Source organism: Notechis scutatus, chromosome 1 (genome assembly GCF_049901735.1).
Source record: "Notechis scutatus isolate UNSWTSFEM ecotype Mainland chromosome 1, rNotScu1.2, whole genome shotgun sequence".
Lineage (NCBI taxonomy): Eukaryota > Metazoa > Chordata > Lepidosauria > Squamata > Elapidae > Notechis > Notechis scutatus.
In genome coordinates, this window is record NC_142009.1 from 164,383,598 (window position 1) to 164,407,267 (window position 23,670).

Below are 23,670 nucleotides of genomic sequence, written 5' to 3' on the forward strand. Positions count from 1 at the left end.
GAATAGGGAAAATTATCCCGTCAATAAACACAGGATTAAACTTCACCAAGCATAGAATTAACTTTCACCAAAAACCAGTTTTAGACCAAAACCCAGAAAGAGTATGTAAACTCACATTTGAATGTCAATCTTTCTAGCTAGCCAAGAAGCCTTGCTGAATGTCACTCATCTTGGTTCCCAGTCACTAAAAGCTTTGCTTCATTATTCAATGATTTCTTCAAAGTGCTGATTGTCCAGGGAAATATTTCCTCCCAACAGCAGTGTAAAAATCTTAAAACAACCTTTCCCCTTTAAGCAAGCCAAGCCCCCAAAGCTCCGGAGACAGTAAGTCTAGGCTGTCTGCCAAGAATGTAATAAGGGTGGAAAAAAACAAAAGGAGATTGCTTCTAACTACTGGTTCTCCGAACTGCTTAGAAAGTTAACAAGGGGTTCTATAGAACCGGATAGAACTGGTAGAATCCCACCCCTGTACCTATCTTTTTAACTTTAATGTCAATCAGCCTATATATACTTAATATATATGTAATGGTTTTCAAATTTCTACTGAAATCATAACATATCTACAATATACCCATGCTTTAATAAGGTAATTATCTAATTAAAAATAAATAAATATTCACAATTCTATGGAATGCATATGCATTATGCACTGATGACATTAGGTAATGACATCTGCAAGAAAACAGCCACACTCAGCTAGCATCAAGGACCCCACAGTTCAACCCTTGGCTACAAATATTATCTTCTATTAATGCATATACTCTAGTTGAATAAAGTAGAAAACAGACATTAAGCAATCCCTTATTTTGCCCTATTCGCTGAACAGCATACGAATTTCTTTCTTTTCCTATAATTTTAAATCTATACTATCACTTTCTCCCAATGTACCTGCTTCTCTCATTTTTATATTTTGGTTAATATAAAATCAAGAATAACTAATGGTTTGGAGTCAATAGTGCAAATGAAAATTAATTGGAAGGAACATGGGCAGAATTTATTTCCCAGTAAGTATCAAGGTCTTTAAAAATTTGCAGGTTTTTTTTTAAAAAAAAACAATCCCAAATTCTTCCACTCTTACCAACTCCATTTATTCCAATATCTGAGTAGGAATGGATTCTCTTCAACCTTTTCTCCCATTCTGTTCTGTTACTTTTGAACAAATTATATCTTTTGTGTATGCCAGTCACATGATCCAGCCCACCTGGTCTCCATTATATCTAGTAAATTATATTTGACTTCATATACTATGAGTCCAATTTTCTTGTGTTTTTCCTACTTGGAGTTTGGGTGGACAGTGAGGGCCATATACCTTATCAGCCAATACTCAACCTTAGTTTCATTGGTGTTTTGTAACGGGCACTATTGCAGCACAACTCCAATGTTCTTCTATAGTGCCTTGTGACTAAACTTCAATTGCAGAATAGGTCAGACTTGTTCCTGCCTAGAAACAGAGATAACCAGAAGCAGAGGGTACTTTTAGCCCTTGATTGTGTGTTTATTATTTTTACATAAGTGGACATTTGGCATTCATCTACAAGGAAAAGTATTCCTTCAATTGCCCCCCATATTACATAACCCCCTCCTTACAAAGAGAACCCAGCAGGCTGTCTCTGGAGAAGCTTACAACATATTGCCATCCCTTTGAACCCTCTGCCTGAGGGATTATTGGAAGGTAATTTTTCACCACTGTTCTCTGTGACACATAGTATTTAGATAACGAAGGCTGTTCTTTAGGTAGACCTACAGTATGTCTATGGTGATCATATTTTTTTGAAAAAAATAAAGGAGGAACTGGAAAAGGAGCACATCTGAAAAGGGTTCACAAGGATTAAAAAATTGTTTATAACTTAAATTTAGAAAGGAAAATTCAAGAGCAAAACCAAGAAACTTAACAAAAACATATATTCTAATAAAATGTCTTAAATCAAGCAGTACAATATACGGTATGTAAATAAATTTTAAAAAATAATTTACACATTTTTGACATGAATGTGAAACGTTTCCATTTGTATGATAAAAGTTAAATGACCAAAATGAAAAATAAAGTAAATAAATCTAAAGGCTTGTTTTTTGAATAAAGGACTGCCCTTTATAATAAAGGACATGTGGCCACTATACCAATGTGTGAAAAAGAGGCTTTGATTAGTTTCACTAGCACTCTCTTCCAGAAAATTGTTCCAGATTTGTTTAACAGGAATAGTTAAACGGTCACTGTATTGCACAGAATTCTGGGAATGGTTTAATTGCATTATTCTGTCATATAAATTAAAAGTGAACTACAAGCTACATCCCATTTTAGAGGACAACCAACTATTGTGGCAAAAAAACTTTCTCATAAATCTTGGCCTGCAACTCCTTATTTTGCAGTAAAGCATTTCTGAACAAAACTACACCTGCTATATTAGTATCTGCGTATATGCAGTGTATATTTATGTGTGTGTTTGTGTGAGTGTGTATATAGCAATAGCACTTAGACCAGTGGTGGGATTCAAATTTTTTTACTACTGGTTCTGTGGGTGTGGCTTGGTAGGCTTGGCAGGGAAGGATATTGTAAAAATCTCCCATCAGAGGTGGTATTTGCCGGTTCTCCGAACTACTCAAAATTTCCACTACCGGTTCTCCATAACTGGTCAGAACCTGCTGAATATTACCTCTGACTTAGACTTATATAACGCTTTATAGTGCTTCACAGCCCTTTCTAAGCAGTTTACAGAATCAGCATATTGCCTCCAACAATTTGGGTCCTCATTTTATCCACCTCGGAAGGATGGAAGGCTGAGTCAACCTTGAGCCTGGTGAGATTCGATCTGCCAAATTGCAGGCAGCTGACTTGTAAGCAGAAGTAGCCTGCAATTACTGCACTCTAACCACTGCACCACCAAGGCATAAATATACATGTATATATACTGTATACATATCTGTAGAAACCAGAGTGAAGAAAAAAAATGCATATTGGTAGAAAGGATGGGATGAACATCTATAGAAAATTCCTTATCTACAATCTGAGACAGATCACATCTGCAGCCACCTTACATATCATTTCTTATTATTAATAGTAATAACATCCTATGAGAACAAGTCTATTGCCAAAGAGTGTTTAAAGCTTTAGAAATTTCATAACTAAATTTATTAAACTAATTTGTGATAATTTGGGGGCTTTTGTGAATTTTTTAAGTCGGTAAGACATGATAATTTGAAGATTAAAGTTTTCTTGTTTGATTTCTTTTATTTCAGATGATATACGTTTGGAACTACAGAATAGCACTGATATAATAAATCAACTTATTATTTTAGCAAGACTATCAGTAAATATTTCTTCATGTGTGCTGCTTGATCGCATTCAGCCAGGCAAAACTGTAGAGGAAATGGAGATGATGGCAAAAGATCTGTTTCTGAGAAATGAACTTTTTGCAAGTAAGTAAGGTTATATGGATTTTTTCCCACTGGAACTTTTAAGAAATATCAAGATTAGACATATTATTTTGAGCTAAACTGCCATGCCCATAATTTCAAAGTATTCATATGATCAAACTAATGCACATGTGACATGTTTTTCATTTTCAACAAATTAAATTATTTTATCAATAAGTAAACTATCCTGGAATGCATATGGGCATAAACCAGCAGACTATAGCATTTCACTGCAGCCCTCTGGAAATACTTCTGTTTCATAAGAACAGGTAAAGGAATTGGATTGAATGAAACCTTAGCAGTAATTACAGAAGTCAGGTGTAAATTACACCAACATAACTGACATTCATTTTTATTTTATTATTTTCCCAACTGATGAATCATCAAGGTAGGTGCAGCCTTTGTTGGGCTCTGATATAAACATGCATTTTATCATATACTACCGGTAGTTATTTGGTAATTGCAAATCTTTCTCTTCCTTTTTTAAAGGTGTCATTTTCAAGTTACCTTCAAATGAGACAAGAAAACACGTAACACCTAGTGGACTTTCCCTTCCACCATTAGTCAATTATACCATCCGAATGAGCAGCAAGATTTCCCAAACAACGAAAAGAATACGAGAAAAAGTTTGGACAGGGGGACCACATAATTCAGCCTCGCAAAGCCAAATCTACAGTCGAGCATTTGTCTACATCCAAGATAGCATTGATAGAGCAATAATTGAACTACAGACTGGGAAAAGTGCAGAAGAAATAGCTGTCCAAGTTCAGGCTACACCATATCCTTGTTATAATAAAGACATGTAAGTCATGAGAATTGGCAGGATATTTAATATGTTAGTGGGGAAAAGTAGCTAAAACTTATTAATTGTATGAGATTCCAGTAACAGTATACATGTTGATTTTTTTTTTTAATCAAAACTCTATTACAGCTGAACTTGCAAATTATGAATAAGTGAGATTTCCAAACTGTGCATAAGAAAGTATCAAATCAGAGTTGGGATAAAGTTTTTTATGTTCCATTAACAGCGATTATGATGAATTATTTTTACTCTCCAGTGTGTTTAGGCCTATGAATGTGACCTCATGGTTAGTTGCATGAATTTTTGACAGATGTTCATCTAGCTTCTGCTTGATTGAATACAGCTCATCACCCGTTTAATAATTGTCTCTACTGTTAAAATTAATCTTTACTTTTATTTTTTTTCTGCCTTTTTCTAATTTAAACCCATTATTCCATGCCCTGCAGTTTGTGATGATAGAAAGCAGGATATAGCATTTTTTGCGAGGGACTTCTTTATTTGCAGAGTGTTATCATATGCCTCCTCACTTGTCTTTCATTTGAGATCTATTAAATCATTATGTTCTGCATAGGATGCTTTACATAAGTATATGAGAACATGTGTTGTTTCAAAAACCCAGCATATGGAACGAACTCTCCGTTATGATGAGAAATATTACAAGGTGAAGTGATTCAGCCAAAAATGAAAGAATTTTATCTGGTTATTTCCATCATTCCATCAGTGCCAGCTATATGTAATAATCATTGATTTGACCTAGATTTAATGTTTTTCTTGATTGAATTTACTGTATATTACTATATTATATCATTGTAGCTTGATGATTTCATTGTGCACTGCTCTGGAATCTGTCAGGCTACAGAACTTTTCCCATTCAATCAACTAGAATGAACTTCTGGAAACATATCAAAACATATCAAAAAGGAATCCTTTATTGAGATGAGACAATTCCTGTAGGGGTTAAAAGCAGCGTCTAATGTCTCTCAGGCATACAAGGCAATTTATGTACCGTCTCAGTCGGTCGTCGGCCGGTAGCTCCTCGTCCCATTCTTCCTGATCCGATAGGGCCTCCTGGGTTTACGATTGCCCCAGGTGAGGGTTACTCCCCTGGTTCTCCTGTTCCAGCTGTCTCTCTTTCCTACGCCTATAGACCACTGGGGCTTTGTGAAGGTTTTGTAGGCAGCTTTGCTATCTTCGATGGGGTGCACCGAGTCAGTATCTGGCTGGGTAACTGTCGACATTTCTCCCCAGCATTTGGCTTCCCCTTGGTCCTTGCTGTACTCAGACATTTTCCTTTCTTGCAGGATCTCCTTGGTAGAGTGAAGGTTTTTTTTTTTTTTAAATCCTCTCCGGGCTGACTTCTATTGCAGACGCTGCTTTATCTCAGGCTACAGAACTTTTCCCATTCAATCAACTAGAATGAACTTCTGGAAACGTATCAAAAAGGAATCCTTTATTGAGATGAGACAATTCCTGTGGGGATTAAAAGCAGCGTCTAATGTCTCTCAGGCATACTGGGATAGATAAGGGAGTTTAGAAACCCCCTTCTCTCAATGTGTATTTTGTGAAACAAAAGCCAGTATGTTTATTCCACCCCACCCCTTCTAAAGGAACAATCTTTTCACAGTTTCCCAAGCAAACATCTCACTGGAATTTTTATGGTCTTCTCATCTCCTGGCTGTGCCGCTCAGAGGTATTAGGTTCCAGCCATCTGGGATTCCTCTCTCCATTGTATCATGTGTGGGTTATACAAATTCGATATAAGATTGAATGTATTCAAGTTACATCAAGAAAGGATCTCTTTATTAGTCTCCTCCCCCCCTTTTCTTCTTCCACTGAAGAAATGACAGATACATGGATCTGACATCCTGCCCTCCTTAAAAAACAGATAGGTCTACCTGGAAAAAACAAAAATCATGCATTACATGAACAATTCAGGATGGTTTATCAGGGTATTTTAGGTCGAACTTTCGTAGTAATGTGGGTGCTTTTACATGTCGTTTGGCTACCCACTCATTTTCTGAGGAAGGAAGATGTTTCCAAGCTACTAAGTATTGTGTGGATCCACTGTGAGTGCGTGAATCAAGGATATCTTTAATTTCAAAATGTTGTTCCCCATGTACCATGATGGGGGTTGGAGGTGTGGGAAGGGGGGAGTCTGAGGTTTGAAGTGATCTCCGGTTTGAGCAAGCTACAGTGAAATACTAGATGAATCTGCCTAAGTGTTTTTGGAAGTCAAAGCTCTACCGTCACGGGGTTAATAATTCTGGAGATTGGAAATGGGCCAATGAATTTTGGACCTAATTTCTTAGAGGGTTGTAATGATTTTAAGAATTTTGTGGACAAATTTACCCGGTCCCCAATCTTGAAAGATTTAGGGTCACAACGTCTTTTGTCTGCTTGAGCTTTGACGACTGCTGTAGCTTCCTGTAAAGACAATTTACATGTAATTTACATGGCTTGTAAATTATCCATCCACTCCTTAAGGGAGGGGATTTCAGGTTCTTTGGTGGGTAGTTCCGGCATGGGGTTAAATTCTTGGCCTGTGGCTACTTGGAATGGGTTGAACTCCGTGCTACTATGGACTGAGTTATTGTATGCTACCTCTGAAAAAGGAAGAAGGTCAGTCCAATTGTCCTGTTGATAATTAATAAAGCATCTTAAATATTGTTCTAATAGGCTGTTTACTCTCTCTGTTGATCCGTCAGTTTGGGGGTGACTTGATGACAACAACCCCTGGGTGGAGCCTAATAGGTTTAAAAATGCCCGCCAAAATTTGGATGTGAACTGAACACCCCTATCTGAGATAATCTGCTGGAGAGTTCCATGAAGGCGATAAATGTATATTAGGAACATCTTTGCCAATGCCTTGGCAGTTGGGATCTTTTGGCATGGAATAAAGTGAACCTGTTTGGAAAAAAGATCAGTTACAATCCAAATGACAGTATTCCCAGCACTTTCGGGAAGCTCCACTATAAAGTCCATAGAGATGCAGAAGGGTGCAGAAGGGTCTGCTACTGTTTGTAAAAGTCCAGGATATTTTCCTTGTCTTCTCTTTGCAGCCGCACAGGTGGGGCAGCTTGCAATATCGTTTTCAATGTCCTTTTTGAGGGACGGCCACCAAAACTGTCTTTTGATGAGGTGCAGGGTTTTTATAAACCCAAAGTGTTCCGCTATTTTGGAGTCATGGCAGCATTTCATGAGGTCCATTCTCTGGCTTGCAGGGACATAAAGTTTGTTTTCTACCCAAGCCAGTCCATCTTTGAGTAAACAAGCATTTTTGTTAGCCTGGAGCCAGTCATCCTTTAGTAGTGCCTCCTTAGATATTGATGTCATTGTGTCTTTGTGTCAGGAATGATTTTTTTTTCTCTTGTGCCCGGGTGATTACTTTGGCTGCTAGTTGGGTCGGTTGGATCATCGGTTTTATAACCTCTATCTTCTTGCTGTTGTATTGGGGTTTTCTGGACAGTGCATCTGCTAAGAAGTTCTTTCTCCCAGGAAAATATTTGAGAGTGAAATTAAATCATTCAAAATATTGAGCCCACCTTGCTTGTTTTTCAGAGAGTTTCCGTGGATTTCTCAGGGCTTCCAGATTTTTGTGATTAGTTCATACTTCAAAGGGGATTTGGTTTCCTTCCAGGAAATGTCTCCATGTGAGAATTGCCCACCGCACAGCATATGCCTCTTTCTCCCATATGGCCCATCTTTGCTCGGTTTCTGTCAGTTTCTTGGATGTATAAGTGCATGGTTGTAATTGTCCACTTCCATTCTTTTGGAGGAGGACTACTCCAACTGCAACATCACTGGCACCTGCTTGGATGACAAAAGGTTGTTTGGGATTTGGGTGCTTAAGGACCGGTTCTGCTGAGAATAGACGTTTGAATTTCTCGAATGCCGCTTGGCACTCCATTGTCCAAATAAGGGGTTGCCTTGGTTTGACTTTCTCCCCCCCCCCCTTCATTTTTTGCAAGTTCGTAATAGGGAGGGCGATGTTTGCAAAAGCTGGAATGAATTGGCGATAAAAGTTTGCAAACCCCAGGAAGTTTTGCAGTTGTTTGTGGGTGTGCGGTGAGTCCCAGTCCAATACAGCTTTTACTTTCTGTGGGTCCATCTCTATTCCCTCGTGGGATATTCTATACCCCAAGTAGTCAATTTTTTCTTGGTGGAATTCGCATTTAGAGAGTTTTGCATATAGTTTAACGTCTAAGAGTTTTGTGAGGACTGCACGGAGTAGCTTGATGTGTTCTTCCATCGTTTCCGTGTAGATTAAAATATCAACAAGATACACTAGAACCCCTTTATATAAAAATTCATGAAGGGTTTCATTGATCAATTGCATAAACATGGCAGGCGCTCCTTGCAGTCCAAAGGGGAGCACTTTAAATTGGTCACATCCCAATGATGTGTTAAAAGCTGTCTTCCACTCATCCTCTTCCTTTATTCTTATGCAATAATATGCCTCTCGTAGGTCTAACGTTGAATTTTTTTTTCCTTTTGAGAGGTGGGCTAACATATCCTTCATGAGGGGGAGCGGATACATATTCTCTATGCAAATTGTGTTTAATTTTTTGTAATTTATATACAAACGTACTGAGCCATCTTTCTTTTCGTGGAATAACACTGGAGCAGCTATTTTTGGTCGGGCGGGTTCGATGAAACCCCTTTTTAAATTTTTGTCAATCAATGCTCTGAGTTCTTTTAGGTCTCTGGGAGACATGCAGTACATTTGTGGTTTGGGGAGTTTAGCCCCTGGTAGGATTTCGATAGCGCAGTCTGTGGCGTGATGGGGTGGGAGTTCATCACAAGCTTCCTTGCTAAATACTTGGGCCAGATCCTGGTACTCATTGGGGATGTTAATGGGTTCAGCCGACTGTCCAGTCATGGCTGACTCTCTGTTCTCTGTCCCTTTCTTTATCTTTTCCTCTGAGCTATTTGCAAATACTACGTCTCTCTGGAATTGTATGGTTCCTCTCCTCCAATTTATTATTTGATTCCATTTCCGCAGCCATGTGAGACCAAGGACTAGCGGCTCTTCCATTCCTGGGGGCTACAGTGAATGTGAGCATCTCGCTATGGTTCCCTAATCTTATTTCCAATGGTTCTGTGGTAAACCTGGCTGGCTCCCCCCTGCTATAGTTCCATCGAATTGGCAGAAAGCGATGGGATTTTCCATTTCTTTCAGTTGGATCCCCAATTTCTCTGCAAGGGAGGGATTTACTAGGCATCAGGTGCATCCCGAATCCAGTAACGCTGCAACTTCCTCCCCCTTCCCTCGGCTGGGGATAAACAGTCTTAGGGGTAGAGTGATTGGTTCAATTGGGTTGCTTACCAGTGGGTCATCTTTTGGATCGCTTTTGGGCTCAGGTCCCCTCAGAGCATTGGGGGTTCTTCCTCTGGGTTGGGGGATCAGAATCCCACAGCTACTTGGCTCCTCAGGCCAGTCTCCTTTCCTTGAGGGCTGGATGTTCCAGGTTTCCCCCCTGATGGGTGGTCTGGCTTTCTGGCAGAGGTTTTCGAACAGCATTCTGCTGTGCAGTGTCCCTCCTTTCCACACTTAAAGCAACCAGACATGAAGACTTGCATCAGGAAAAATCCCAGTTTCTGGGGGTCCTCATCAAATTTTACTCCCAGGGGTGGGACCTTCCTCTGCAGTTGTATGCCTCTGGGTTGGCCAGGTTTAATCCCCTGTTCTGGGGCATTTAGGGGTCGGGTACCTGGTATGGTTGCTGATTCTTCAGCTTGTCCCGCTGCCTGATCATTCTCAGCTGAATCCGGGGTGGCGGCTCGGGTTCTTTCACTTTCTGGTTCCCTCGCTCTCCTGCGTTGGCGTCCTGGTGCATCCCTTACCTTGAGGTTCTCCAGGGCTTCCCTCACAAGGCAATTTATGTACCGTCTCAGTCGGTCGTCGGCCGGTAGCTCCTCGTCCCATTCTTCCTGATCCGATAGGGCCTCCTGGGTTTACGATTGCCCCAGGTGAGGGTTACTCCCCTGGTTCTCCTGTTCCAGCTGTCTCTCTTTCCTACGCCTATAGACCACTGGGGCTTTGTGAAGGTTTTGTAGGCAGCTTTGCTATCTTCGATGGGGTGCACCGAGTCAGTATCTGGCTGGGTAACTGTCGACATTTCTCCCCAGCATTTGGCTTCCCCTTGGTCCTTGCTGTACTCAGACATTTTCCTTTCTTGCAGGATCTCCTTGGTAGAGTGAAGGTTTTTTTTTTTTTTTTTTTAAATCCTCTCCGGGCTGACTTCTATTGCAGACGCTGCTTTATCTCAGGCTACAGAACTTTTCCCATTCAATCAACTAGAATGAACTTCTGGAAACGTATCAAAAAGGAATCCTTTATTGAGATGAGACAATTCCTGTAGGGATTAAAAGCAGCGTCTAATGTCTCTCAGGCATACTGGGATAGATAAGGGAGTTTAGAAACCCCCCCCCCTTCTCTCAATGTGTATTTTGTGAAACAAAAGCCAGTATGTTTATTCCACCCCCACCCCTTCTAAAGGAACAATCTTTTTCACAGTTTCCCAAGCAAACATCTCACTGGAATTTTTATGGTCTTCTCATCTCCTGGCTGTGCCGCTCAGAGGTGTTAGGTTCCAGCCATCTGGGATTCCTCTCTCCATTGTATCATGTGTGGGTTATACAAATTTGATATAAGATTGAATGTATTCAAGTTACTTCAAGAAAGGATTTCTTTATCAGTCTCTCCCCCCCTTTTTCTTCTTCCACTGAAGAAATGACAGATACATGCATCTGACAGAATCTTTAATGAAATGCAAAGTTGTAAAGTGCTATGTGAGCATTAATATGCTGATGTTTTTTATATATATAAAGTTTTTTATTTTTAACAACAAACACAAAACATAATACATAAAACAACAAATAAAACTTTCAATTGTACAGTGTGTCGGTTGGTACATATGTCTTGTGCACAATATCTATAGTCTTTTCCTCTTAAATTTACATTCATATTCCATTAGTTAACTTTCCATATGATATTATATTGTTACTATATAATCATTAGACTTTAATTTCAATTTCATATTTTCCTTTAGAGCACATCCCAATTCTTACTAATTTTTATTCGTATTATATTTCATTCAAAGATAATCAGCATATTATTACTATTATATTATACTTTAATTTCCTACTTTTCTATTTAGCCATTGATAGAATAAATCCCATATTTTATAATATTCTTTTTCTTCTTGCTCTCTAATTGCTAATGTTAATCTGCTCATTTCTGCACATTCCATTATTTTCTTAATCACTTCAATATGCTGATATTTTGAACATATAACTAGATATTGAATTTTAGGGGGAGTATTGAAATACAAAACAATAGACTTTGGCTTTTCTGGACCATATTACTTCAGCTATTTCTAAGATTTTGCAGCGCTGTAGAAAAATCAAATCAACGATCAGGAATCATGCAAAGTAGCCATACATATTGTATTGTGCAATGTTTTGCAGTATAAAAGTTCATATCTCTGTACCAGTGTGATTAGAGAATGAGGAAAGATGAGATATTTGTCAAAGAAGGCTGAAGTTGCATACAGCAAAATATATTCTGTTCTTAAAATGATCAAACACTTTTTAATTATAGGCTGTGTGAGAGAAAACATTTTTACTGTTCAAAGGCTTTTATGTTATTTTGAAAATTATCTTAATTATAATTCACAAAGGGAAACTACTTTGTATTTACCTAAGTAATTACTTTGCTTTTACAGGTTTCTGACTAGTGTGACCTACTCTCTTCCATTTACATTAATGGCTGCTTGGATACTTTTCATTGCATCTTTTGTGAAAAAGCTTGTTCAAGAAAAAGACCTGAGACTTTATGAGGTAGGCTGAAGCTTTGAATACTTGCCAGATCCTGAACTTTACTTGCATATTAATCCTGCAAAATTAGATTGCCTGCATGCAAAGGGAATCCAACCATAATATTTTCCTCTTGACTTGTTCACAGGATAATAAAAATCCAATCTTCTCTCCAAACAATGCAAGCCAATTCACTGGGAATTGCTATTAGCAATTCCCATGGCTGTGGGCTAGATATTGTCCTGAGAACATTAAATACATACTGCTTAGCTAGACTGCTCATGGAGTTTCAATATGGGGATAACAGACCTAGTCTTCTACAAATGCAGAGAGGCACATATGTGTGAATATTGTGTTGCTAGTTGATGACTAGTACACTTGGACTTTCTCTCTCAATGCTTCTTTGATATTGGATATATGCACATTTAGCACATATCTTACCTGCCGGATATGCCTTAGTTATTACTTGGCTTACAGATTGTTCCAATTATAGTAGAGTCTGAGCAATATATATTAATACAGCAGTCAAACAATACATAGGAATTAATGTATTGGATTAATATATAGATACTCCAGGCATGGTTAGCAAACAATTCATGTACAATTTATTTGCTGCGAAGAGGAATAAAATATCCAAAAGATGCAGTTCAATGGTGAGAAAAGTAAGGTCCTGCACTTGGCAGGAAAAACCAAGTGCTAATGTATAGCATAGGTGATACCTGGCTCAACTATTGTAACTGTGAGTGGGATGTTAACGTCCTACCACTTAAGTATGAGATCACCACTTAAGTATAAGCAGCAGTGTGTTGCAACTTCCCCAAAAGCCAATGCCATCCTAGACTAGAATCGACAGAGGGTTAGCATCAATAGATCATGAGAAGTGATACTACCATTCTACACTGCACTAGTGAGTCCATGCTTGCAATACTGAGTCCAGTTCTGGTCACCACAATGTAATAAATAAATAATTAAATGCTGAAGCCCTAGAGGCACAGAAGAGCAACAAAAATGATAAAGGTTCTGGATAAACTAAACTATGATGAATGATTAATGTCTAGCCTAGTGAGGAGATGGATTGGGGGTGACATGACAGCTGTCTGTTGTCCAGTACTTAAGAGGCTGTCACAGAGAAGAGGAGGTAGACTTATTTTCAAAGCACCTGAGAGTAGAACAAGAAGCAATTTGTGGAAGCTCATTAAAGAGAAATATAAACTGGAACTAAGGAGAAATTTCCTGACAAAACAATTAATCAACGGAATAGCTTGCCTTGTGGATGCTCCATCACTGGACATTTTAAAGAAGAGATTGTAGAATCATTTTTCCAGAAGGATACAAGGTCGCCTGCTTTGGGCGGAAGGTCTGACTAGAAGACCTTCAAGGTCCCTTCCATCCTTATAATTCTATGATTCTACAACATATAGTACCAAGTTCCAAAGACACTCTTCCAGGGACACAGAGAACTAAGAAAGAGACAGAGATAGATAGACCTTTAAAAAAAAAACTTAGGAGCAAAACCATTGATCAAATATTTGGGGGAACCTTGTTCCCGAGATCAGGGGAAGCAACATAGAAGTCTATCCTCCACAGATCCAGCAGATGTCACTATGTCAGAGAAGAGGATTTGTATAAACTCCTCTCTTTCTGGGTTTAATAGATGGGCAGAAACTACTAGGAATAGATAATTGTAAAGATACACAAGCCGTAGGCGATGAAGAGTTTTAAAGGGGATGTCAGCATTATGAATTACAGATAGTCCTCAAATTATGACCCTAGTGGAGCCTGCCCATGACCGTTGGAAATAACAGCAAATGTTAACGCCTCAAGTAATGACCACTCATCCCTGCTCTCCCTAGTGCATTTCTTAAATGAATACACAGGTCATTAAGTGGAGTTCAGACGTGGGGGAGATACTGGGAGGCCCAGTGCAGACCCACATTTCTCAGGCCTCCCAAGGCCCCGCTCACCCTGAGAGTCAGCCCATCATGTAGCTGACTGCCTTGGCAGCGAGAAACAATGGGAAAGGAAAACACTGTGGATGCCTGCCTTTCCTGTTTCTTCTCCTGCTTTTCCTCCTATCAAGGTGCCCTGCTTTTGGTGGCAAAAGAAGAAGAAGAAGAAGAACTAGTTCCCTAACCTTTTAGAGCTTTCCGGCTGCTGATCAGCTGGCCATCAAGCAGCTGCAAAACTCTCCTGACTGTTGCTAGCCTTTGGGAAGCCACATGTGCATGCAAAGGTGTTAGCTTCAGGGGGAGAAAGTTGTCTATCGCTCACAGCTTTTTTGTTTTGTTTATTGAAAAAATTGGGCTTCGGAGGGGGCGGGGAGGAGTTAAGCAAGGGAAAAGTTTTAGGAAGGTTGTCCTGAAGCTTCCACCTTTGTATGTAGTCTGGCTGTTGCTAGGCTTCCCAAAGCCCAGCAACAGCCAGCCAGGAAAGCTTTGCAGCCTCCCAAGGGTGGTCAACTGATTGGGGCAGAAAACTCTGAAAGTAGCCACCATTTCTGCAAGGAATTATCAAGGCCCTGAAAATACTGACTGCTTCCGGGTGGCATGGGGAGCAAGCCTAAGTGCTGTGGGGCAGGATGGGCAGGATGGAGGGAGGAAGAGAGGTGTGTGGGGGGGGGGCTCTGCAGCATCCTCTGGTCTGTCACGAAGTGAATAACTTGTGGAAGTACTACTGCTGTCATAACGCCTCCCCATCTGTCATAATTTTGAATATTTGTTAAGTGGCCTGCCATTTTTCAAGAGCTACTTGCATACCCAAAAGCAAACTGGTAACCAGTGTAGCTCTCAGAGTAGTTGTGTTATGTGGTTAAATTGATTCTCATACGTAACTTGCTGAGCTTCTGCATTTTGGACATTGTAGTTTCTGAGTGGTCTTCAAGGGCAGCCCTATTTTCTACTAGAGTAGGGATTTAAAAAAAACACACCTAATATCTTCCCATTTAGGGTTATTTTAGATCATAATGTAATGTTATGGCAGCCCTTAAGCTTCATTCTCAGGATTTCTTATATTATTTTGTATTAAATGTAAGAGAATTAGATTATTCTGTAAGAGAGTGAGTACCCTGCACTATAAATACAGCATGAAATAAAAAGCTGGTTCTTAGATTTTCTGTACTTAAATAAAACAAGGCAGTGTTTTAAGTAACCAGGGCGAAGTACTTTTTACTAACTGACAGCACTGAAATCCATTAAATCTTCTCAGATTAAGACTATCTATCAGCTAACAATTATTTTATGAATGTTTGCAATAGAGAAGAAAAAAAAACAACCCCAGGATTTTAAGTTGGCCCTATTTCAGAAAGAACTGTGTGATTTGTTCAATGGATTGGCTTCCACTAAAATGAGGGACTGTTTTTGTTTTTGTTTTTTGAGAGAGGAGGTAAACTATTTGCTATTTAATTATTTGGCTGAGTTTTTAAAATAGTCCATTACAAGCTAGAGACTTCCACTTCTCTGTTTATTAAAATTTAGTGGAGGAAAAAGGACATTCTGCCAAATTGGCAGAATGATAACTAATGCATTTCAACAATCTCTGTGTGGAGAGCATATGGTAAACCAGGAGCTATCCATTGATCTGCATATTTGATCAGGCATGTAAAACAAGCAGATAAGAGGTGTTCTAGCTTATCTCTTGGTCTGAGAATCAACAATAGGAACTGGGGATGGAAAAGGATTTGATCCACAATTCATGAAGCATGAGCTGTATTGGGTTGACATTTGCATGTGACCTATAGACTAGCATTTCCAAGGCTATAGAAGTGAAACTAATAATGCATATTGAACCTTTCTGTTTTGGAAGAGAAGTTGATAAAATGTATCTTAATGACTTGGTATTTAAGGATTATAACTGAACTATAGAGTATGCATTTTACTCATTAACAAGTTTTCAATTTTTTCTTTTCCATAGTATATGAAGATGATGGGTGTAAATTCCAGCAGCCATTTCATTGCTTGGTTCATTGAATGCATCATATTTCTCCTGCTTACTAACATATTTCTTATTTTTATTCTCAAATTTGGGAATATCCTTCCAAAAATAAATGTTATGATCTTGTTCCTGTACGTTCTGGACTACAGTTTCTCCATCATAGCCATGTGCTATCTCATTAGTGTTTTCTTCAACAATACAAACATTGCTGCTTTGGTTGGCTGCCTGGTCTACATCCTGGCCTTTTTCCCCTTCATTGTCCTACTAGTTGTTGAGAATCAGATGAGCTTCACCATCAAGAGCCTACTGGTAAATCTGTCCTTGTATACATTTTCTAGAAAAAAACGGGGAATTTACAACTGGACTTTTGTGGGGGAAGCAATCCAGGGATGGGATTCTACCAGTTTGCACCTATTCGCTAGAACCGGTTGTTAACATTCTAAGCAGTTTGGAGAATGGGTTGTTAGAAGAAATTACTGGCCTAATCCTGTAAGGAAGGCAGAAAGGAAACATTCTGGTGTTGCTTACAGAAACTGCCTCTCCGTTAACCCTTATTACATTCTTGGCAGGACTAGACTTCCTGTCTCAGGAACTTCTCTGGAGTTTTTTTCCCTCCTTTGCTGGTACTTTGCTTGTGTGGAGTGACCATTCAAAGTTACAATGGCACTGAAAAATGTGACTTATGACCCTTTTTCACACTTACGACTGTTGAAGCATCTCCATAGTCATGAGAGGCCAGGCAAGGAGATGCGTGCCTCGATGTGAGTGATATTGAATTGGCCACACCCAGCCAATAACATGACCACCAAGCCACGTCCACCCAGTCACATGACCACCAAGCCACACCCACCAACTAAGCCATGCCCACAGAACCAGTTGTTAAAAATTTGAATCTCACCCCTGAAGCAATCTACTTATAGATTTGGATTTGCTTTGTCTTGCAAACTGTTTTTTGGTATGTCAAGTAATGCCCCATCTATTTTAATTAAATACGGTGCTTCACTGCTTGAGATGGAAATTGTTAGGATGCCTGAAGTGTCCATTTGACTTGCCAAGTATTGAATCTGGGTCCTTTATTGCACAAAACATACCTTCTGTGACGGTGCTGCCCCATCACAACTGTAATCCTTAGTCATTGGGCACCTACTGTAATATGGAAATGTTTAAAAAATTATTTCACAGATCAAGAAAATGAGATTGTTATTATTATTTTTTGCTTTTAGTACTGGTTTTGAGAGTAGTAAAAAGAAAAAAAAACATAGCCATCAAATTAAAAAGAAAGTGATAGTACATTATTAACAAAGTCCCTGCCAAACCTTCTTCATATGTGTCCAGGATGAAACAAGGACTCCTGCCATGGGCAGGGGTTGGACTAGAAGATCTTCAAGGTTCCTTCCAGCCCTTGGAGATTTTTCTTTTTAAAAAAAAAAAAAAAAAGTCTTCAACACATAGAAATGATGGGAATGATATCTTCTCAATTTTGTATTATCAGCCAGACAACAATTTTGTGAATAGAGAAGCTATTTTGTGAGAGTTCTGAATAAAGTATTAGCATTCCTTCTACAAATTGCTTGAATTGAATATTGAATGTAGCTGTTCTAAATGAAATTAAAATTTGGTTTTCAACAAATGTTTATTTTCTAAACGTACAGTAGAATAATAATGTTTTGAGTTTGGATACCTTGTCCTGGTTAAATCTGGGCTGGATGATGAAGCTTATTAGAATAAGTTAAAATAAAAATAAATAAGCTGAAATAACAAAAGCTAAAAGTACGGTAAGCCTTTAATTCAATTACCTAAAGAATAGTTGTGAACATGATTCTTGTTGGAAAGATGTGAGCTAAATTAACTACTAATCCATCACAACTAGAGCCAAATCATCCTTGTGTTCTTTCTATTACAGCTATGTTTTTCTACCGTGTTTCTCATAAAATAAGGCCGGGTCTTTCATTTTTTTGAGCCCCGAAAAAATGGCTAGGCCATCTTTTCGGGGGTGACTTAATTCCCCCCCTTGCATCCTCGTCTAGAGCGCCCCGCGGGCAGCCTCACCACCAGCTGCTCCTAATGGGTGATCATGGCAGAGCGCAGAGAGCTCCCTACTCCCACCAAATACCTTTGCTGCAGACCTGAGACCTTCGGCGCCCACTGCTGTTGCTTTCCCTTCTGCCCATGCCACCACTGCGTTTGGAGCTGCTGCTTCTGTGTTTGGAGCACCACCATGTTTGAAGCTGCTGCTTCCGCGTTTGGAGCTGCCGCTGCGTTTGGAGTGTTGCCGCCGTTTGGAGCAGCAGCGGTGCTCCAAACATGGAAGCAGCAGCTCCAAATGCAGCGGTGCTCCAAACGCAGTGGCAGCTCCAAACCGGCGGCGCTCCAAACATGGAAGCGGCAGCTCCAAATGCAGTGGCGGTGCTCCAAACGCAGTAGCAGTTCCAAATGCAGAAGCGGCAGCTCCAAACGGCGGCAGTGCTCCAAATGTAGAAGTGGCAGCTCCAAACGTGGTGGCGGTATGGGCAGAAGGGAAATCAACAGCGGCAAGCACTGAAGGTCTTGGGTCTGCAGCAAACGTGCTTGGCAGGAGTAGGGAGCTCTCCGTGCTCTGCCATAATCACCCATTAGGAGCAGCTGGTGGCAAGGCATGGCTACCCACGGGGCACTCCTAACGGCAAGTCCCCCCGCCCTTCCCCCCATTTTGCATGTTTTAAAATAGGCCTAAATTTGGGGGGAGGGGCTTAATATAATTTTATGCCTAGAAAACATGCTGGGTCTTCCTATTGGGGGAGACCGTATTGTTGGAGAAACACGGTATTGTTCAAGACTACCATATAGATAGATAGATAGATAGATAGATAGATAGATAGATAGATAGATAGATAGATAGATAGATAGATATACAGATACAGATGAATCTCTGTCTCTCTCTGCATGTGTGTGTTTGGAAATATCTCCGTCAATTACCTTTCTTCCTGTTTTTTTTCCAGAGCCTTTTATCTCCAACTGCATTCAGCTATGGAAGTCAATATATTGCCCGTTACGAAGAAAAAGGCATTGGTATCTATCTATAACTATATATTTTTATAAGAAAAATATATCTTAATAGTCCAAATTAAATACTGTGTGTTCATTTGCTAATGCAGGTTATTCTGTGTATCCCTTCTCTTCTTTTTTTATAGGTCTGCAATGGGATAATATTCATGTGTCACCAATATCAGGAGACAATACTAATTTTAGCTGGATGTGCTGGTTAATTATGATAGATTCTTTTATTTATTTCATTCTGGGCTGGTACATCAGGAACGTTTTTCCAGGTATGCAATAGTGATTATTAAAAATACTATATTTTGAAGGATGCTATTTGACAATTTCAAAATGTAAAGTTAGGACAAATTATCCTATAATATCTATGTTATCTTTATTTCTGGGAAATCACTAAAACCATCCACTAGAAAAGGATAGATTTTTAATGGAGTTTAAGGTAACATCATTGTATTACTACTTATATATAGAATAATGACTGGTGACAATGAGAAATAGGGAAAATTTTGATTGCCCCCCCCGCCCCCACTCTTATGTCTTACCTCTCCTATATTCTGTTGTTTCTTAGCTCAGCTGATTTGCGCTGCAGAGCAGATTGCCATGCCTCAGCTGAGCTAAGAAACTGCTGGTGGTCAGTGTTGCTGTCATCTGCACGTGTGTGCGAATCATGCATTTGGCGTGCCCCGGAGAAGATAAGAAACAGTTGATGGTCATTGTTTGTCCCGTTTGTATGGGCGCAAAGCAGGGGGCAGGAGGCAGAAAAGTTCAGCCAAGTCTTCTTCTCCTTCTCCTTATTTTGTTCAGCCCATGGGCAGAGAGGGTGGAAGGTACGTACGTAGGCAATCTCCTTATCTCTGCAGCATTGGTCATGTAACTGAGTGGGCATGGCCAACTCAACGTCATTCACAGGAAGGTGCCGCCCCACCTTGCCATGAGTGACATTGAGTTAGCCACGCCCACCTTGCCATGAGTCACATGACCACCAAGCCATGGCCACAGAACCGGTGGTGGTAAATATTGAATCCCACCACTGCTTCAATTCTTCTGGTTATTTCCAAGAATCCTAGGAAAACAAATGAACTGTTATTCTCCATCCCATCCATTTCCCCACGTGTAAAGATTTGACTACAGCAGCCTAGCTGCAAAAATGCTACCGTGCTATTCTTTTAGCTTCATAATTAGCAGAGGCTTTTACAACAGAAATAGAAGGAATTAATCCTTCAAAGCAGAGTGCTTCTTGTTTGTAACAACTGCTATGCGGAAGTGTCCATGATCTCACACAGGAAAATGTTCAAATTAATTCTGTAGCACACTGTTTCCTGCTCTGTTTTCATAGATTTCATTTCAGATAAATTCAGAAATGCCTGCCTACGATTTCACATGAATATTTAGCAGTCAAATGTTCAGTTGAAATAATGTGGCTGTTTGTTGTTTGGGAAGAGAACAGTAGTCTCATACTTTGAGATGATGAAAGCACACAAAACTCATCTGTTGTTTTCTTTAGGTCTGATATTGTTGAGATAATATCAAAATGTTACTACAGAGCTTTTCAACCTCTCTCCCATTTTTGTCACTATTCTCATTTCAGGGAAATATGGGATGGCAGCTCCATGGTATTTTCCATTCCTTCCATCTTACTGGACTGAGCGCTATGGTTATTTTCCTTTGTGGAGTGAGAAGTTAACAGGCTATCTTTTCACCAATTTCTTCTTAAGAAAACAACCTGCTTTCCCGGAAAAGATGTGTATGTTTCCTTTTAAGTATAAAGAAAATCTTTTGATAGATTGGATAATGAAAATGTTATTACTGTCTTAGATGAGAGAGCAGCTAAACTATAATAAGCATAAACCAAAAATTAAAAGATAGAACCAGTAGAAAATAATAAGAAATCTATATATTCAAACTTTTAAAAATTTGTCCTAAATTATTTACAAAGTTATTTCAGCCCCAAGGTTGCAAGGCCTTATGTCAGCATTTTGCAAAGGAATATGTAACTTTTGACCTTTTTGTCTCTGAATGGATATTGAATGTAAAATTTATCTGGATGGTCTGGAAAATTTATTTAACAATGGTTGGTTTCGCCTTTGCCCAAGGGTCAGGATAAAAATTTCCAGTGAGGAACCTATGCAATTATCTCAGTGTCCCTTGATTTATGCAGATAGAGTCTATAGGATATAACTATCAGATATCTGAACAGGCAAAGGAAGACGCAGACAATTGGAAAGGAGGCCAAATGGGGAGAAAAGGAGGAAAACACCCTGACTGTTTGGCATCCATTATAAAAATCAGAGTGAAAAGCTATAAAATGTACTTAGGACTATAAGCACATGAAATTACCTTTTCCAGTATTGTGTTTTTTATAATCACAATATCTTCCCAAAAAACTTTATTTTCAAGAACTTATGCTAGTCATAATATTGAAATGACAACAACGTGCTTTTCCGATTTTGTGACCTACAGACTATAGTGATCGTAGATTTGAAGGAGCTGGATTGAATCTAATTGCTGAAATGACGGAATAAATTATTCATTTATTTATTTATAGAATTTATTGGCCACCCATGTTACCATGAGGTTATGGTAAGATGGGAGGGTAGGAGCATGCGCACGTGAGCATTCTCTGCTCATGCTGGGGCGGGGGGGCTGAGAGCGCCTGCGGTGCTCATACAAGTGGAGCCAAAAGCACTCATGCGAGAAAGGAGACATTAAGAGCAACTCTAGAAAATAACACTAAGAGGAACTCTAGAAAATAACCATTGATACTTGAGATAGTCTATGCATATGTCTATGCATATGTGCCTTTGAGTGTCTTTTTTGTCTGGTTGAATTCTTGCAGTTTTCTTGGCAAGATTTCTGTAGTTTGCCATTGCCTCCTTCCTAGGGCTAGAGAGAGTGATTGGCCTAAGATCACCCAGCTGGCTTTCTGCCTAAGGCAGGACTAGAATTCACTGTCTTCCATTTTTTTAGCCCTGTGTGTGTTAACTATGATATCAAATTAGCTCTCTTGGGAGACATGAGTGGAAATAAATAGGCTACTGGATTCCCCGGTATATCTGCCAGTCTTTGACATTCATCTTAAGTTATTCTGTGACTCCGTATGCCAGATCCAGTTTGGTTACTTCTTGTGCCCTATCTCAACCTAATAATAGTAATTACTTTGATGAGAGGTTGTGGGAGAGCTGATTAATTTAGTATAGAACAGCCTTCTTTGACAATGCATGTTTTTTTTGGATGATGGGGTTAGCAAACTTGCTTTTAAAAAAGGGGAAGATATTAGTTACAACTCAAAATCTTTCACGAATGAGGAGATGGGAGAATAAACTTTAAGAGCAAATTGTAATTCTTATTCTACAAAAATTGGCTATGTCTAGTTTAATGAAAAGAAGGACTAGGGGGTGACATGATAGCAGCATTCCGATATCCCACAAAGAAGAGGGAGTCGAGCTATTCTCCAAAGCACCTGAGGGCTGCAAAAGAAGCAATGGATGGAGACTGATCAAGGGGAGAAGCAACTTAGAACTAAGAAGTGATTTCCTGACAGTTAGAACAATTAATCAGTAGAACAACTTGTTTCCAGAAGTTGTGAATGTTTCAACACTGGAAGTTTTTAAGAAGAGATTGGACAACCATTTGTCTGAAATGGTATAGGGCTTCCAAGGTTCCTTCCAACTATTCTATTCTATTCTATTCTATTCTATTCTATTCTATTCTATTCTATTCTATTCTATTCTATTCTATTCTATTCTAAAACAGCTTGTATTTAACATAAGATTGCTTACATTTGTACATTATTCTACTTGACAAATATATTGACTAATTTCATCAGGATGTAAAAGTCAATTTAAATCTGAACTCTGGTTGTGGGGTGGGGAGACATTCTCACAGACATTGGGAAAAGCCATTGTTCACATTTAAACTTTTACATGTAACTATATCTTTCTATGGTTAAAAAAATTCTTGGATTTGCTGTTAAATATGGTGCTTATTAAAGCCAGAGTTATCCTAGTATTCATATTAATTTATGTAAAACATCTACATACAGCCTGTTCACTATGTAAAAATGCTTTTGTGCACTCACATTTAGTGAGTTTGCTATGCAGAATTTTCCCTGTTCAGAATCTCTCTTCTGAACAGTTCTTGCACAATGCAGCAAATTCTAACAGTAAGACAACCAGGCAGACAGGCAGGCGGAAGGAAGGAAGGAAGGAAGGAAGGAAGGAAGGAAGGAAGGAAGGAAGGAAGGAAGGAAGGAAGGAAGGAAGGAAGGAAGGAAGGAAAAAGGCACAGCAGGTACAGAACAAGACCATGATCCGTTCAAATTGAGTTTATCAGAAAAAGTCTGGAATCGAAAGATAGACATGGTTCAAACTTCAAACATAGTTCAAAAGTAGCATTCTTCCTTCTTGCCACTCAATCCACACATATTTTATAAAAATTGAGTTAAAGGGGAGAGGAAATGACAGCAGGTAGGGAAAGGTGTTAAAATGTTAAAATTAACAGAGTTGGAAGGGACCTTGGAAGTCAACTACTCCAACTCCCGCCCAAGCAGGAGACCTACACCATTTGTGACAGATGGCAGTCCAGGCTTTTCTTTAAAGCTTCCAGTGATGAAACTCCCATAACTTCTGAAGGCAAGCGGTTCCATTGGCTGATTGCTGTCACTGTCAGAAAATTTC

The 23,670-nt window shown here is 39.3% G+C and overlaps 1 protein-coding gene across 1 annotated transcript in view; it reads left to right on the top strand.

The window, feature by feature from the left end:
• The window catches only part of ABCA12 (ATP binding cassette subfamily A member 12), a 144,821-nt gene that overhangs the window by 54,781 nt on the left and 66,370 nt on the right, over positions 1-23,670 (top strand). The window contains exons 22-28 of the mRNA XM_087949413.1: positions 3,235-3,414; positions 3,901-4,213; positions 11,941-12,055; positions 15,941-16,270; positions 18,940-19,009; positions 19,132-19,266; positions 20,583-20,738. Of these exons, the coding sequence (XP_087805539.1) occupies positions 3,235-3,414; positions 3,901-4,213; positions 11,941-12,055; positions 15,941-16,270; positions 18,940-19,009; positions 19,132-19,266; positions 20,583-20,738 (1,299 nt within the window). The remainder of the gene's footprint in view (positions 1-3,234; positions 3,415-3,900; positions 4,214-11,940; positions 12,056-15,940; positions 16,271-18,939; positions 19,010-19,131; positions 19,267-20,582; positions 20,739-23,670) is intronic.